Below are 17,654 nucleotides of genomic sequence, written 5' to 3' on the forward strand. Positions count from 1 at the left end.
TCATGTACTTTGCACTACTACAGGTCTTTCAACTTGCGGCCCACATTGTTTAATAATGAAGGAATAAATCCGCCTCCCCGGTCCTCAGCTTTCACAAAGTTTATAATTTATTAGTACTGCACTACAACGTATGAGTCAGACATGCACTATAAATACAAATGTTTATTTCTACACACAGTTGAACAGCATAATTGTGCGTATAATGAACAGTACACTAATACAATTGCCTATCATGGTCACTTTGGCTGCATTCTCTTTGTATATTGCATTTGTTATGATATGATGATTCACTGGCACAACAAACAATCTCATTTCAAGTATTTAGCCTAACTTAAATGGAACAGTTTCACAACATGTTTTAATTTCAAAATGTAATTTGCAGTTCTAAAAATATTCAGCTGCTACCTAATCGTGACTTCCAAGCGTGATGAAAGTAACGACTCCAAGCGCTTGTGAAACTGGAGGGCTTGTGTGTGAGACAGCGCATGTGTGTGTGAGTGGTAGATGAGTCTGTAGCAGCAGCTGGTCTGGCTCAGGTCCGGATGCGAGAATCTGTCAATGAGTTTAACGTGTTCCACCGCCCCGCAGGTGGCCTCTCGGACCAACGCGTGGAACTTCTTTTCGTCCCACATCGTCCCTGTCCAGAGGCTGATATCGAAGCTGAAGAGCTCGGGGTAGAGGGAGAAAGGGGTGAAAGGTGATCCAGGCGAGGGCCGGAGTTCAAATTCATTCAAGAAACGTGGGTCATGTGACCACAGCAGCCGCCAGTCTGGAAGTGAGAATACGAGCACGGCAAGGTGGTCCAAGTTCAAAGACACAGTCACACGAAGGTGGCTACTTGTGTCACTTGTGCGCACTTTACCAATCAACCCCATCGGTTGTGCCATCAGATGTACACCTCCCTGCTCGATAACCATGGATACGCCATAGGGATCTAGCAGCCTCTCCAAAGTTTGCTGGAGAACTTTAGCTGGCTCACACTTTTTTGGCAATACGCCAGTGAGGAGGAGCTCGTGAAAGGCAGGCTGAGACCAGAGGCTGACGGGAACATTGTGGAACACCACACCACTGATGCCAAACAGTAAGCTTTTCACACCATTCAAGCTCTGGTTATCTTCCACTGTTGTTTCTCCAGGATTCCACTCTTCTTTTTCAGTTAGACGCTCCTCCATCTGGGGGCCCAGTGAAGGACGCAGCACAAAACGAGCAGTCTCCCCCTCACAGTCAGGACAGCACAGTGACCTCTTCCCATTTAATCCCTTCCTAGTCCTGCACTCTGAGTTAGCACAGTTCCTCCTTTTGTCAAAACACTCCTGACCTTCATCTTTACCTGTGGAGCTGCAAGCCTCACAGTACAGGTCTTCCTGACAGGCATGAATCCAGTAGCAGAGTGTGTTTTTAATATCAGGGCAGCATGTGTGCAGCTGTTTAGCCGTGATGAGGAAAGGAGGGGTCCGTGTCGCCATGGAGACTGCCCACTTTTCATGTAAGCTTCCCAGTAGAAAGTCCTGCACCAGTTTGACGGGATGGATAGAATCTGCTGAGAGGAAACCCCTGAGAAAAGAGTAGAAGGACCTGGTCAGAATCTAGAAGGGCACCCTCCGTAAGGCGACCTGTGATACGTGTTACAACTGTTAGAGAAATATTTTCCCACCTTTGCACAGAGTGAACTGTGCATGAGATCTTATCTCATGTGCAGTAAATTATGTTCAAGGACATAACATGAATGCATCCTTTGTTTCCTATCCTTGTAAATACACACACATTGTATCTCATGGTCACTAATGCCTAGTTTCTCTTGTCATATTCTTATTTTTACTGTTATATTGTTATTCTTATTGCTGCTTTTTATTTTTATTCTTATTGTAAAATGTTCTATTTTATTTCCATTTATACCCACATTATTTACTTTTTATATTTGGTCTCAATTTTGTACACCGCTGCTGGAATTTAAATTTTCCTGAGGAAACTCTCCTGAAGGAATCAATAAAGTACTATCTATCTATCTATCTATTTAGGTTCCGGAAGAAGAGGTACCAGGAATGAGACGAAGGGGGGGAGTATGTGTGGTCCAAGTTCAAAGACACAGTCACACGAAGGTGGCTACTTGTGTCACTTGTGCGCACTTTACCAATCAACCCCATCGGTTGTGCCATCAGATGTACACGCGCGCACACACACACACACACACACACACACACACACACACTCCGTTAAGTTTCAGTTTCGATCCTATCAAGGCGAAGTAACCGAAGTGGACAAAAGCATGCAAGTAGGGTGACCATCTTAGAGATATTGCTCTGATCTTTAGACAGCTCAGTTCGATCCCCCAGCTTGTATTGCTATTGTTTGTACTTACTCCTTTTTCACTTTTCCTTTTTCATAGAATAAATTGTTAAACTTCAAGTCTAGTCATCTCTCATCAATTTAGACAGCCTTAGAATAAAATGATCTGGGTTGACTTTTCCCTTCTTAAGAGAGGGTCCCAATACAACATTGGAAACTTGTGTAAAACAATTAGTAAGTGCCAAATCATAAGCTTCATATAACTTTGGACGCAGTTTTGGATGCCTCTGCCCGCGCAGTGGGCCAGTTGGGACGTCACACATTGACGGACGTACTTATGTGGGCGTTACTGGACTCTGTTGGGAAGCCTCCTCTCCCTCTTCTAAGCCCACACAGCTGCAGACTACCGCCGCTGGAACGTCCGTAGATTCCTTCTCATTTCATGCCCTACCGCCTGCTCTATTTCTATAAAATAAATATTTCCGTAGGTATTTGTCCACGACATTTGGGCCACAACAAAATTGGATTAGCCGCTGAACTCCGACTGGCGTCGTCCTGCACCTCTTACAGCTCTACTTGATGGTTGGTGTAACAAATGTCACAGTGAAAGGCAGAAGATCTGCCGTAAATATCTGGTCTTACTTGCTAGCATTAGCTTATAGACAGAGATCTACAAGACTTTGTTTTTCAACCATTGGAACGAAAAGTGAGTGTGAAGGTCAGTGCTGTAAAAGAAGCAAATGATCTTCATTTAACTAATGAAAGAAATCATGAATAACATGACCGATTGCGTAATCGACTTGGCGACGCGGTATGAGCGTATCACTGCTAGTCTCTCTGCACCATACCAAAGCAGGAGTCTCTGAACACCAGCCTAGGACATTAAAATAATATTTAAATGTTGTGTTCAAAGCAATTGTTTACAGTTCGGTTTACGTCACATCATACTCTTGCTCTGACGTTGTCATTCATCTAATTATATCAAAGCAAGATGCTGCGTGAAAGCACAATTAGAGCAGAATCCCACTTTGCTGGGTTCTGTGTAAAAGCCACAAGCAAATAAATGCCAGACCTCCTGTTGCAGCACTTTTGTGGGATCTTTGCACAAAAGAGGCACATGTTTTTCATGGATCCAGAAGACATTCCAGATTATGCTCAATATGTAATGGATTACTCTATGGATAATTATTCATAATACAATCAAACACATTTATTTTTGTTCATGACTTTCTACATAATCCTGCTAAGAGGAGGTTAGAATACCTGGAAATGAAATCACTGAGCTCAGCTGGAATGTTGTACTGGACCTTCTGTCCTTCAATTACTTCCTCCACTTTACACACTTGAGGGCAACTGAAGGGGACGCTGCGAGTGAACACATGGAGCAAAGCGTTCTCCAGATGAAAGCCTTTATCCTGGCTCCTGTAAAAAAAATGGTATTTAATATTAACAACCACCCTCCATTTGCATATTTAATGGCCTGAGTCATCTCTTATGTTTAAACACTCACCTTTACATCTTACCTGTATCCGGTGCACTTGTAGTTCTGGTATTCCTCACCCTGGAAAGGGCGGACATCACTAAGGATGAGGTGCGCCTCTGCTGCCATGGCAACCACCTGCCAGCTGTTGTGCCGCTCTCGCCTCAGCTGGTCGGCCGGCGTGCCACCTTGTCCGTTGCACAAAGAAATATGGATCTCCCCGTCTTCAGCCAGCAACTGAACGCAGCTGGACACAGACAGAATCTGGCAACTACAACACACCGTGGCAGCACGGTGCATAGTGGAGTGTATGTTCTCTCGGTGCTTGTTTGGCTAACAGACTTAGACAAACTCGGACAAACTTAATTGATAGGAGACTCTAAACTGCCCGTGGACATGAATGTGAGTGTGGATGTCTTTTTAACCATTGTGCACCCCTAGGGCCCAAATTGGGCATTAAATGTGTTCCTTATGTGAAGTGAATTATTAGTATATAGCGCTTTTCTCTAGAGACTCAAAGTGCTTTACATAGTGAAACCCATTATCGACATCTTTAAGCTACATTTAAAACCGTTTGGGTGGGACGGGGGTCAGGTGGGTAAAGTGTCTCGCCCAAAGACACAACAGCAGTGACTAGGATTGTGGAAACGGGGATCGAACCTGAAACTCTCAAGTTGCTGGCACGGCCGCTCTACCAACCGAGCCACGCTGCCTCGATTGTGCAGGTTGGAAGTTAGCGGTCTGAAATTTTTAAAGTATTTTTGTTTATAAAAGTGAATTGTGTGTTTGATTCCAACATTGTTGGAATACAATATAAAAATAAAGTATACATACTTTCTCTACAGACCTCTTCCGGCCCCGTTGACTCCCGTTATAACTTTTATTTTTTAAAAGACTAAAATCAATGTTGTCATGAATCCTTGTCATATTCAAGGATAGCTTATTTTTAGAAATATTACATATTTTGCATTTTCTCATGAAAAAAAAACAGTTATTTTGGACAAAAACGGCATAAAACATAATATAAGCTTTGTGTCAATAGATGGATCAAAGTTGTTAAATATTTCAAGCGTTAAAGGAAAATTTTTATTATTATTTTATTGCTGACACTTTTTTGAGCGGGTCGGCCCTTTTGGATCCTAAGAGTAAGTGTGTATTATAGTCAATCCTAAACTTGTACAAGGGTTAATAAAGTTACATTGAAGTACATCACATGTTTGAACAAAATGGGTAGCAGAGCTCATTATTGCTCTGGTGTTCACTGGGGAAGAACTGATTAGGCAAAATATTAGAATAATTACAATACTCTACCCATCTTTAAATGAATACATTTTGATACAGCTCTACCATCAGACGCGTACTAGAATGTGTACCTAATTGTGTGTCTGTTGATTGTAGCCACTGTTTACTTTAGAAATGACAATTATTATAAAAATATTGTACTTCTTACAGGAGGCAAACAACATTATACAAGATGTTTGTAACCACAGGTATCATTAGAACCTTAAAACCTCCCTGACACAATCTGATAATGGACTTTGCAGTGAAGTGTACCACCTAAATCCCTGTTAATTATACCTGAGGAAGAAGTCTTTAAGAAGTTGGCGGTTCTTTTTAACACCACTCTTCCTCCCGCAGTGTGGGAAGTTAAATATAACACGGTCAAAAATATGACCCTGCAAGGACACGTTTTCCCCCAGCTTTGTGCTGTCCACCTCGAACAGCACCCTTCCACCTGCAATACGCATGCAAAGGTACAAAACATGCTGGGAAAAACACAAACTAAATGGAAAGGTTCATTGATGTCAACACTCACCGGAGTCCTTGATGGTCTGAACGTTATCAGATGCACCCTCCTGCCGCAGTGTCTCCTCCTGCGGCTGCAGACAAGTCGCCGTGACCATTTGCGATGAACCTTGCAAGCTACATAAAGCAGCAGAAAAGGAAAAGTTCCCTTCTCCCACCAGTAATACTGACATTGAACGAGACATCACCAGGTTTTTTTAAAGAGTAGTGTCCCTCTCGCTTTCCTCTTAGAATAACAAATACGTGTATTGGTCAGTATATAAATTAATTGATTCAAATGTACGTTTTGTCGCCGTAAATTAGTACGATTAATTCGTTTTAGTCCGTTTTGTGGGATTAAAAACCATCTGACCTTTTCGTGATTTACGCCGAATAATCTCCCCGACTGTACAGTGCTTGTGTTATATCGTGTTTCAGCTATAGGAGTCCGGGCTAGAATCAAGGCTGGGAATGTGGACTTCCTCAGGTCCAGAAAAAGATAAATAATTTAAAGTATATTTAAAAATATATATCAAATTCTAGTGTAAATACATTATTTAATAATATTTGCGTTACCTTTAGTTACATTTAAAGATTTAAAAAATTACGTTTTCAAGTGACTGTTCTGATCATGTTTTCAAGGGGACATATTATCTTGTGACACATAACAGCCAGAAGATCAGCCCCTTTCCTTTTTTTCCACGGCTCGTCTTATTCATTCACCAAACAGTTTTACCAATGTATGGCTGCCGGTTTCTTACAGGAATTTAATGTATTTTTGAACACGTTGAAGGTAGGGCAGCATAACAAAAATAATACCTAGACGTCCGCTTTCGATGATGCTAAGGTCATGCTAGCTAACCGTACTGATGCACCCTGCTATGTCACCCCTTATAATTGCTGCAGTTATATTTTTACATTGACAGCAATTTTTAATTCATTTGCAATGCTTATATTTTGTTATCATGTCGCTCCGTCCTATACATTCAGCAGATTTGCCTGGACAATGAATAATATTCCATTTCTGAGCCTCTTACTCCAAAATGCTCCCTTTTTAAAAAAATACAATAGGCCTATTGTATTATTTAGATCTGGTTCAGCGCTTCATTACATTGTACTTATGTATCATAATTTGGGACTGTTATGTGAGAGGTTGTGTTTGGATAATAAATGTGATGCAAGTACCTTTGTTTTTCCATAGGAAATTTTTCAGGCCCATGGGCAGTGTTCTGGCTTTGTCTTCGGGTGCGGGTCACCAGAACTGGCCTTTTTCCACAGACCACCCTCCTTCTCGCTGGGATGCACATCCTGCTCACTGGTACAGCCCGCCACGCTGGGAGAGGAGAGATGGACGCCTACCTAACCCAGGCAGCTTTCACTCCCTACACAGGAGTTGCAAAGGTATGCCACGTACAAAATGATATCCCAAGAAAGTTACTGTAATACTAATTATCTGTTCATTATTATCATAACAAAAAACATAATTCGACTACCTTAACACAATCGCCATCTCAATTAATACTTACATACGATCACACTTTTACAAAAAAAATCTCCTTAAGGAGCCGCTTCACATACACTGCAATTTCAATCAAAATTCACTGTTGATGGCATGGCGGCCGGCACTTCCTACTCACTTTTGCCGTCCCCCATCGTACCTCACCGGCCAGGGTGAGCTGTCTGCCCTGGCTGATGAGGAACGCTGGCTATTAATCATCAGGTTGTTTATTACTTGCATGTATGAATGTATAGTAGTACCTCAACTTACGAGCTTGATTGGTTCTGTGAGAGAGACCTTAACTCAAAACACTTTAATCTCCCTTTGGAATTTGATTGAATCAATTTAATTGATGCTTGCCCCTCCAAAACTGTGCTATTTTTATTTTATGTAACATGGCTTTTAAAAAGAAAGACACACTTTTGCATAACAAATATTTTATAAAAGCAATATGATAGAAAGTACCACTAACAATTGCAGCAGTTTTATGAAGTAATGTAATAATAATGTACAGCATTTACATTGGAGAGTGGACTTCTACTGCAGTTGCCTTTCCGTCAAACACACCATCAGCATCTTTTCTGTATTTTCATGGACTAATGTCCAACATTTAGATATTATTTTAACATACTTGGCTAGCATTAGACTCATTCTGCATCAGTGTGGTGCAGACTAGCTGTGATATACTCTAATTGTTTTGCCATTTATTTTTTCAATCCTATGAACACCATCCACTTCTTCTTCTTAACACTGTCCTTCACACTCACTTTCTTCCTTTCCAATAGTTGAAAAACAAAGTTATGTCAATCTCGAGCTGTAAGTAAAACCAGATGTTTTGGCAGATCTTACAGGGTTTACTGTGGCATTTACCACGGCAACTAATGGCAGGGATGCTTGTAACAAAAATTTTTGCACGCAACTTGAAGCATGACAATTAGCCGATACACAGCTCTTATCTCAAAACCCTCTTAAGTTGGGGCACTCTTAAGTTGAGGTACCACTGTACTGTGCAGTGAGTGAGTGAGCGTGCCCTTTGGGACAAGAACAACAAAAATACCATGGAGAAGTTTCTCTAAAGCAGAGAACAATTAAGAATCTAAAATAATGATGATAATGGTCCTGCACAATCTCAGTTCTAAGCAAGAAAAATCCAAATGTTAATTTTTTGAGACTTATGCAGACCTATTTAAACTTAAAATACCAGAAGTGCATGGCCTTTAATTGGATACTAATACACTTATTAACACAAAATAGTCAGTGAATCATAAAGCATATAAATAATGTTCATTAAATTGATAATTTATGACCAAGTTGCCTCTTTGCTCCCCCAGATGTGTTTCCTCAACAGATTGAGGGAGTCAAGATGATTGTCAACAAAACTCTGAGCAGCTTCTTCAAGGTGAAGTATGAGAGGTGATACATAGAGTTGCAGTTACTCTGCAAACTACAGTAATACACTTATTGTTAAAAATATGAAAAAAATACATATTTTTAGAAGGGAGGGGCAAGTGGTAGAAAATGGATGGATGGATTGTCATTTGTAAAGGCAACATTTTTTATGCAACTTTTACAATAGGTTACATTTACCTTAGTGACACGGTCGGTTGTCAGGCTCATGTTATCTCACCACCAGTGGGTTCTCTCTCTCTCTCTCTCTCTCTCTCTCTCTCTCTCTCTCTCTCTCTCTCTCTCTCTCTCTCTCTCTCAAATTTATGGAATTGGCTCATCTACATAGTCTTCTCTGGAGTAAGACAGCTAGGATGTTTTGCGTTTTTCATGTCAAATTGTGAATACAGTGTTCAGTTGCTCAGTGTGTGTTGTATAGCTTTTTACACAATGGATTTATAACAAAAGCATTTTACCCTTGAAAAGTGTGAAGGGAAAGCTATAGTATATACGGTTATTAGCTAGCTAACTAGTTTTTACATGGTTATTAGCTCTGCTGTATCAAGAAACTCAATCTGGGGTTGGTTGTCACTTACATACACATGCATGCATAGATGTCACGCATACAGGAGGCTGGCCGAGAGATGTGTTTCCTGTTCAGGTTCCTTGCTCGTTTTGTGTTAGGATGCATTAAGTTATGCATTTGTCAACTTGTCTATGCAATTAAACTTCAAAATGTTGTTTTGACAGAAAATAATTTTCCAATTAAAATAGCATTGTGACAACCAACCCCATAGCGTGTGAGAACCACCTCCGTGATGAGGTTGATTGTCACAATGTGTCAGAGTGTCTTTGACAGTTACCTACCTCTTTGCTACAATGGGTTGGAGCCTTTCAAGTCATTCAATCAAATGTAGGAATGACTCTTGCAAGATTTTTTTGAAGTGATGAGTAAAATACCCCGAGTAAAAAGTTTGACAACCAACACCTCAAAAAAATCTAGGACAAAATTAAAAAGTGAAATAACAATTGCTAGCGTGTCTATAAATTTCAGGCTCATCTTTTTGAGACTTTTAGACAAAAATACTGTAGCTTGTGAACTTAATGTTGGGATCATTGACTGCATGAATCAATATTTTTGTCTGTAGGTCAGTCATACTCTCCACCTCAGTGCCGTCAGTCCTTCGTACTATCGATTCCACGTGGAACACCTGCAGTCTGACGATTACAGCAAGGACAAGGTAAAAAAAAAAAAAGAAGCACTTTTTGCGTGGTGTTTTTTTGTGTTTTGGTTTGTTAAACATTGTCCACATCCTTCCTCTACCTGTAGGATGCACCTGCATTAATCGGTGAGATGGATTCCTCAGGAAGTCTGAACGCGCACGCTCTGCTGCATCTCACTGAGCGTGTGCGAGCCAGAACTGTGTTCCAGGTATAAAACTTGTGTTTTTTTTATTCCCTGTCACAGAAAATTAAATAATTTGCTACTAACATATACAAATAAATCACATTTACTTTAGACCCAGCAATCCCAGTTTGTAACATGGCAGTTTGAAACGGAGTACAGAGGAAGTGATTTCACTGCCGCCGTCACGGTGGCTAACCCGGATGTGCTCAGAGAATCAGGTGAGAAAATGACAGTGCCACTCACCACACCTGGGCAATCTAGCAAGAAACTCCAACCACAACAATAAGTGTTAGCATTGTTAGATTTAAAACGGCAGATGTTTTGACCTAGCTTTTGTATTAGGGCTTAGTGAATTGTGTGGTTGTACATCATTTTGATCTCGAGACAGCAATAAATTATGGAGTGAGGCTCATCATGTCATGAAATTAGTTTTTAATCTGTTCTGTGCATGTGTGTGCTTTTGGGACAGTTATCCTTGTGGCTCACTTCCTCCAGAGTGTGTCGTCTGGTCTGGTGTTAGGAGGGGAGCTTGTCTACCACAGAGGCAGAGCAGAAGAGGGCGGAATCCTCACGCTGGCTGGACAATATTCAAGTGGGGATTCTTGAATTTAATTTTTTCCAATGTTTGTTGAAACTTGCAGAACTTTTTCATCCTTGTGTTTTCAGGACCTAACTGGGTGGCGACTCTAAATGCTGGGAAAGGAGGAGCCCATGCTAGCTACTATCACAGAGCCAATAAACAGGTACTAAAAGCTAACACACGGGTCCTCAATAGGCGGCCACCCAAATAATGAAACCATACAGTTTTACAGAAAACTGCTTATTAAAAGAGGTAACACGTTAAATATAGCTCAATTGGTAATGATTCTTGCTTTCTGAACAAATGAACCAGAGTTTAATTCCCAGTCAGACTGAATGGTAATATGTTTATTTGTTAAAATATAATTTATATTCGCATCATTTTATTTATGTATTTATTGTTTGTTTGGTTTTATTTAATTTATTAATTTATATTTTTGACAATACTGGCCTTAATAGTGTGTAATTGAGGACCCCAAACCTAACAATGACGATATTGACCCTATTGAGTGCATATTTGCAGAGATGAGGGGAATCTTAAAACACAATACATAGCATATGAGACAAGGAACAGTGGTGTTGTTGAGTCGACTAATTTGTAAAGCCAACACCATGTTTTTGGGAACCACTTCTGAAAAAAAATGTTAAAACATAATAAACATTTGTTATTTTTCAAATTAAATTTTATTAACCATATTTCTTAGCTGCTTTATTGATCATCATTATCTTAAAATTAGCATCATAACTCCTCCTCTGTTGTTTGTTAACTTGCTAATATTTGAGACATTTTTCCCCGCGGCAGCATACTTGCCTACCCTCCCGATTTTCCTGGGAGACTCCCGAATTTCAGTGCCCCTCCCGAAAATCTCCCGGGGAAACCGTTCTCCCGAATTTCTCCCGATTTCCACCCGGACAACAATATTGGGGGTGTGCCTTAAAGGCACTGCCTTTAACGTCCTCTCTCACCTGAAACCTTCACCCCTTATCAGCCGCATGCTGTCTAGGCGTCCGCTTTTCCTCCATATAAACAGCGTACCGGCCCAGTCACATAATAATGTAGCGTTGGACGGGTTTAATAATGGTCTTTACTCTAAGATGTCAAGAAATGCTGACACGTTGTATGATCTTCTAACTGGTTTAATGATAACGCAAGGCATACTTGCTCAACAGCCATACATGTCACACTGACGGTGGCCGTATAAACAACTTTACCACTGTTTCTAATATGCGCCAAACTGTGAACCCACACCAAACAAGAATGACAAACATATTTCGGGAGAACATCCGCACCTTAACATAACATAAACACAACAGAACAAATACCGGTACCCAGAATCCCTTGCAGCACTGACTCTTCCGGGACGCTACAATAACATCTACGGCTTTCGGAGCTCAGTGCACAACTGCACACACAACAAGAAGGAGACGAAGCAGAAGAACGAAGAAGAGACATGGCGACGACGAGTAAGAAGAAGAAATACGCTTGCAAGTTCCAAAATGATTGGAAAAAAGAATTTCATTTCATCCAGAAAAGCTCGAAGGGGAAGGAGTATGCTGCCTGCACCTCAACCCCCCCCCCCCCCCCCCCCCCCCATCCCCACATCAGCCCCCCCAGCCCACCCCCCCCTCCCCATCCAATTTTTCATGTCAACAAAAGTAAGTATGCCTGATGAAAAACACTTGAAAGTACAGTTAGGCTCCATTTTTCAAAATGGGCAAGCTTAATGTTTTGCCGTATACATTCTATTGATAAGCATTAGCAATTTTACATGGCGATGTCACCACCTAACTTACACTTTGTAGGGTACTACGAAAGACAAGACATTCAGCTCAATGGCAAAGACTACTTCTGGACTATAGCAACATCTTGTAGTCCAGTGCTATTCAACTCGCGGCCCGGGGGCCAAATTCGGCCCGGGAATGACACCATACCGGCCCCTGAGTTCAGTCCAAAACTTGGGAGACAAACATTTCTGCAGCACATTCTTAAAAACACTTGAGTGCTGTCATAAAGATGATATTCGACTAGATTTTTTATTTTAGGAAAATGTTATTAAAAACAGAAAAGCTCTCCTGTAACTCTGACAAAATAGACCAAAATCACATGTCTACTGTAGAGAACGCTAGTTCGCCAGATAATACAAAATAAGTCTAATAGTGAAGGGAGAGGTCCAGCCCCCAGGTCCTTAAATTTCTGGAAATGTGGCCCCCAAAACAATTTAGTTGAATATCCCTGCTATAGTTTATACACTACTGCAATCTAACATCTTGGAATTGCAACTGCATGCAAAGTCTACTATATAATACTTGCAAATGAGACTAGGATAAGTAATCAAGATATAAGAACTAGACAGCACAGATATCATTATCAGCTCTCTGTTAAATGTTAAATTAAAAAAATGATTTTATTATTGAAATAAAACATTTACACATGAACACTCAAAAATGTATACACTTAAGTATCGGCATCAATTCCCAGGTACCAGGAGATGGTACCGTATTGTTTCAAATGTGAAAGGTACCCATCCAATGTCTGTGACTGACTGGAAGAAAAGCTCTGAATCCATTTGGGAGAGGTCGCTAGCCCCGAGATGTAATATGACCGTCATAGTCATACTTAGGGAAAAATATGCTTATGTTTACGATGAGGTTTAATTGATGAAGTATTTTTTTCATACATGTGCTCACCAGATCCAAGTAGGGGTGGAGTTTGAAGCCAGTACCAGGACTCAGGAGACCACAACTTCATTTGGGTATCAGATGGAACTTCCAGAAGCCAACATGGTTTTTCGAGGTATTTTATGTTGTTTAATTGTATTCTCTATATCAGACTTGGGCAAAATACGGCCCACGGGCCACATACGGCTCATTCAAATTTTCAATTCGGCCCGCCGGACATTTCCAAAAAATGTCTTTAGCCTTTTAACATCTAAATCCCCGGACTCGATGTTCCTCGAAGGTGTGACAAATGAGGAAATAATCAATATTGTGAAAAAATTTGAATCCAACTCCTCAACTGATTTTAACGGAATTGATATGGGAACAATAAAAAAGGTTTTTGAAGAAATTTCAATTTTAATAAAAATCAGCAACCTATCATTTCAAACAGGCATATTCCCAGATAATAACGTGGAGACTTGTCCCTGGTGTACCCCACCTTCCGCCCGACTGCAGCTGGGATAGGCTCCAGCACCACCGTGACTCCGAAAGGGACAAGCGGTAAAAAATAGATGGATTGAAAATGAAAGTAGCAAAAGTCTCTACTTTCAAAATTTTGTAAAATTATTGAAAAATTGTTTAACAACAGATTGGACAAATTCATGAATAAAAATGAAACACTCACAGACAACCAATATGGATACAGAGCCAACATTTCAACATCAATGGCATTAATCTAAATAACGGAAGAGATCACCAATACAATAGACAGCAAAACATGTGCTGCTACACTGTTAATGGATTTAACAAAAGCATTTGACACAATCCATCATAATATCTTAATAAACAAATTAGAACGATATGGCATCAGAGGGTTGGTCTTGAACCGGGTAAGAAGCTACTTAACTAACAGGAATCAATACGTGAAGCGAGGCGAACACACTTCTCCAGAGCTGAAAATATCTTGTAGCGTACCTCAGGGATAAATAGTAGGACCAAAATTGTTCAATCTTTATATAAACGACATTTGTAAAGTTACAAAGGACTTAAAGTTAGTATTATTTGCAGATGATACAACTGTATTTTGTTCAGGAGAACACAGAAACTAATACAAATAATTACAGAAGAAATTAACAAATTAAAAAGACAAATAGATGGAGTAGACAGTGAAAGGGTAGAAGAAAACACATTTTTGGGTGTAACAATAGATGATAAAATACACTGCAAACCTCATGTTAAAAATACACAACATAAAGTAGCAAGAAACATGTCAGTAAAGAATAAACCAAATTTGTTCTGGACCAAAAATCCCTTCATAGTCTCACTAGTGTTTCCATATCTGAATTATTGTGTAGAAATATGGGGAAACAACGGCAAATGTGCGTTTCATTCACTAACGGTGTTATAAAAAAGAATAATACATAATGTTGGATATAGAGAACATACAAACCCTTTATTTATTAAATCAAAAATATTGAAATTCAACGACTTGATGCATTTGCAAACAGCTAAATTATGTACAAAGCCAACTGTAACCTGCTACCCAAGAATGTATAACAATTCTTCTCAACAAAAGAGGAGAAATATAACCTTAGAGGAAAATCGAATTTCAAATTTGTATGCACGTACAACACTTAAGACTGTTAGCATATCTGTATGTGGAATTAAATTATGGAATGGTATGGCATCAGAGGGTTGGTCTTGAACCGGGTAAGAAGCTACTTAACTAACAGGAATCAATACGTGAAGCGAGGAAGTCAAACAAAGCACCAATATGATTCAGTTTAAGAGACTGTTCAAACTACAAGTGTTCACAAAGTACAATGAACTTTAAAAAAAAAAATGAGATAATGATTATTTATGTATTTAATATTTGTTTACTTACTTATGGTATATTTATTTTATTAATATTTATTCATTTACAGTTCTGTTACAAACAGAGAACAAGGAAATGGGATAAAATTGCTATGATACAAAAAGGGGTAGGCTTAAATAAGCTCTGCTTCTTCCTTATCCTTTTTGGACGTGCTGTAATGAAACAACTGGAAATTTGTGATGCATTACATTGTATCGTATGCATGTTCGAAATAAACTGAAACTGAACTGAACTGTAGCCGACATTATGATGTACAGTGTTGTTTTCAAATGACCGTACGTTTTGAACTATATAAAGTATTTCAATGGTTGGAATCTGCGCTTTTGAGTGATGTACGGGTTATTACAGTAATCTACATCACAGCCGCTCCAGGCAGACAAGGCACCAAGCAAAGTGGGCGGAGTTTGTTTACAGAGCACCCAGACGCAGAAACAGATTTTGACAACAAAGTTCTGCAGAAAATAAATTATATCAGATTGTAGATGTTTTTTACCCTCTGCATTCATATTTCGCTGTTTGTTGCATTTTTTTTCATTTTGCTTGATTTTGCGAGCAAAAGATGTGGATCGAGTAGGTGATCTGAGATTTAAAAGAGGAGCTTTCTTCATATGTTCCTAACATTATTTACTTTATCTACATTTTGGGTGCCTCATTCAGTTACACATTTCTTTCAGTTTTTTAGGTGGTCTGACATACCAGTTTTAGGATTCTATCAGACATTATTGTGAGTTTTTGTATTAGTGTTCCTGAATACACATTCACTCCGGCCCCCAGACACATTTTTTTCTCTCAATGTGGCCCCAGAGTCAAAATAAATGCCTAAGTCTGCTCTATGCCTTTTTTTTTAATATCTTGCAAGAATATTTTAAGATGCATTTATGTTATGTGCTTGCAGGTATGATTAACAGTCGCTGTATCTTCGGAGGCGTGCTGGAGAAGCGTCTGAGTCCGCTTCCTGCCACCCTGATCATGGGTGCGTTTGTAAACCACCGTGGTGACAAACTGCAAGTAGGTCTCGGTGTCAATGTGGGACAATAGTCCACAACTGACTGACATGTGAGGGATAACAAAACACAGAGATTGCTCCCATGAGCGGTCTCACCCTGAATCGGGATGAAGACCTGGAAGCAGCAGAGTACCAGAGGGTCTGAAAGTTTGCGTCTTGAGTCTGAGAACAATTCCTGAATTCTTGTCCTGCAATCTACCTCTAAAAAAATAGGGGGGTTATTTTTTTAAATTTGGTTGCCATCCAAATTAGTGGGAATGATTAGATGAATTTATTAAGGGACACATTTTGTTACAAAAAACATGAGGGATTTACTGTCATGGAAAGAGAGACTATCAAAACAATATTTTTGTTATGTTTTTGCCCTTTACTGGAATGTGCTCATTTTCTGCATATTAGAACACAATCATGCTAATATTATTTTAATTTGCAGACAAACTTATTGGCCTAGGTATATACTGTACTGTACAGTATGTGTTTTAATGATGCCAGTGTGTGAAGGTATACAAAAGGTGCTGTTATAAACCAATGAGAGGACCAAGTAATGAACTATATGAAACATACCGTAAATGCTCTAATTATAGCCTTACCTAAACCACAAAGTAACGTGCATTGATTTGAAGTAGGTGATAATTGGAAAATTACATTCAGATTTTTTTTTAAACTTTAAAATGATTTGAAATGCATAAGAAAACATAGCTCTTTTTGACCATTTATTAACGAGTACATTATACGACACAGCAGCAACAAAACCAATGTTGTAATAGTGGTAAGAAGCAAACTGCTCAGTCAGCTTTAATAGTGCCGATGAGGTCATTGTAAAAAGCAGTGCAGCAAGTGTAACAGTTTCACACTAGCAGCTCGGTAGCACAACCAACATTTTAAAGCGTGTGCAGAGGTAGATAAAGCTGCTGGATGATGACCACTCATGATACTGCCATATTATGACATGAGGTTTCCTACAGCCACATATCTTGCTGCTAAAGTATTAAAGGCCCCAGAGGTTATTTATCTTGTAAACCACACACATGGTTCCCATAGGAGACATGACAATTAATTGATTGGAGGCGTTAATTGGAGCACTTACTGTAAGTGGAAATACTGTATAATGCAACCTGCACTATTGCACGTTTGAATTATGTGTTATTTATTTTTTTTAATATGTTATTTATCAATGGAGGGAAGTTGAAGGGATCGAATGCATATTTGCAATTAATTTATTAAACTGCATTATTTCTATTATTGTAACAGTTTTTTTCCCCTACGCTATCTTCCTACATTATTGTCTCTAATGCACGTACCAGATTTTGAATGTAACTAGTTCTTAATATAATGATACTACTATAATTCCACACCACTGGTGTCGATCGAAATTCAGCAGGATTAATTTTGTAAAGGTGGAACGTTTTCAAAAATAGGATCAACTTGTTGGGATTAGTCGCTCAAAACTCTTGAACAGTTCTTGAATCCGGTTTTCCAAAATGTCCATTTAGATTAATTCAGAGTGTCAACAAAAATCTAAAGTAGCAGGTTGGAACTAAAAAGGCTGCAAAGCAAAGTCACGACTCACCAACATTAAAAATACAAGAAATAATTTCAAATATTTTTAATATAAAGCCATAAAAACTGAACATACTGTACATTCATAAATACTAACATACTGTGTGTATATATATATATATATATATATAT

At 39.3% G+C, this 17,654-nt stretch overlaps 2 protein-coding genes across 3 annotated transcripts; one reads left to right on the plus strand and one right to left on the minus strand.

Moving 5' to 3' along the window:
• Positions 1-121: 121 nt before the first annotated feature.
• On the minus strand, positions 122-5,977 carry fdxacb1 (ferredoxin-fold anticodon binding domain containing 1). The gene is made up of 5 exons (XM_061962471.1): positions 5,583-5,977; positions 5,345-5,501; positions 3,810-4,013; positions 3,550-3,708; positions 122-1,554 (listed from the first exon to the last, which is right to left on the minus strand). Exons 1-5 carry the CDS (start codon positions 5,755-5,757, stop codon positions 402-404), a joined length of 1,848 nt encoding a protein of 615 aa, XP_061818455.1. The 5' UTR covers positions 5,758-5,977; the 3' UTR covers positions 122-401.
• LOC133607643 (mitochondrial import receptor subunit TOM40B) lies at positions 5,737-17,631 on the plus strand. 2 transcript variants are annotated; one of them, XM_061962473.1, is made up of 10 exons: positions 5,737-5,763; positions 6,753-6,952; positions 8,381-8,448; positions 9,584-9,676; positions 9,766-9,867; positions 9,956-10,061; positions 10,313-10,435; positions 10,510-10,586; positions 13,114-13,216; positions 15,852-17,631. In XM_061962473.1, exons 2-10 carry the CDS (start codon positions 6,769-6,771, stop codon positions 15,992-15,994), a joined length of 999 nt encoding a protein of 332 aa, XP_061818457.1. In that variant the 5' UTR covers positions 5,737-5,763; positions 6,753-6,768; the 3' UTR covers positions 15,995-17,631. The 2 variants fall into 2 exon arrangements, with proteins under 2 accessions (XP_061818457.1, XP_061818456.1); XM_061962472.1 differs by lacking the exon at positions 5,737-5,763 and adding an exon at positions 6,216-6,344.
• The last annotated feature ends 23 nt before the right edge of the window (positions 17,632-17,654 follow it).

The sequence above is a fragment of the Nerophis lumbriciformis genome, linkage group LG09 (assembly GCF_033978685.3).
Source record: "Nerophis lumbriciformis linkage group LG09, RoL_Nlum_v2.1, whole genome shotgun sequence".
NCBI classification, from domain to species: Eukaryota; Metazoa; Chordata; class Actinopteri; order Syngnathiformes; family Syngnathidae; genus Nerophis; species Nerophis lumbriciformis.

Coding starts and splice junctions, on each gene's coding strand:
- fdxacb1 (XM_061962471.1), bottom strand. CDS start 5,757: ATGTCTCGTTCAATGTCAGTATTACTGGTGGGAGAAGGGAACTTTTCC. Junction 3,709..3,809: donor TACAAGTGCACCGGATACAG/GTAAGATGTAAA, acceptor TTTTTTTTACAG/GAGCCAGGATAAAGGCTTTC. Junction 1,555..3,549: donor CTCAGTGATTTCATTTCCAG/GTATTCTAACCT, acceptor CTCTTTTCTCAG/GGGTTTCCTCTCAGCAGATT.
- LOC133607643 (XM_061962473.1), top strand. CDS start 6,769: ATGGGCAGTGTTCTGGCTTTGTCTTCGGGTGCGGGTCACCAGAACTGG. Junction 8,449..9,583: donor CTCTGAGCAGCTTCTTCAAG/GTGAAGTATGAG, acceptor TTTTGTCTGTAG/GTCAGTCATACTCTCCACCT. Junction 13,217..15,851: donor AGCCAACATGGTTTTTCGAG/GTATTTTATGTT, acceptor ATGTGCTTGCAG/GTATGATTAACAGTCGCTGT.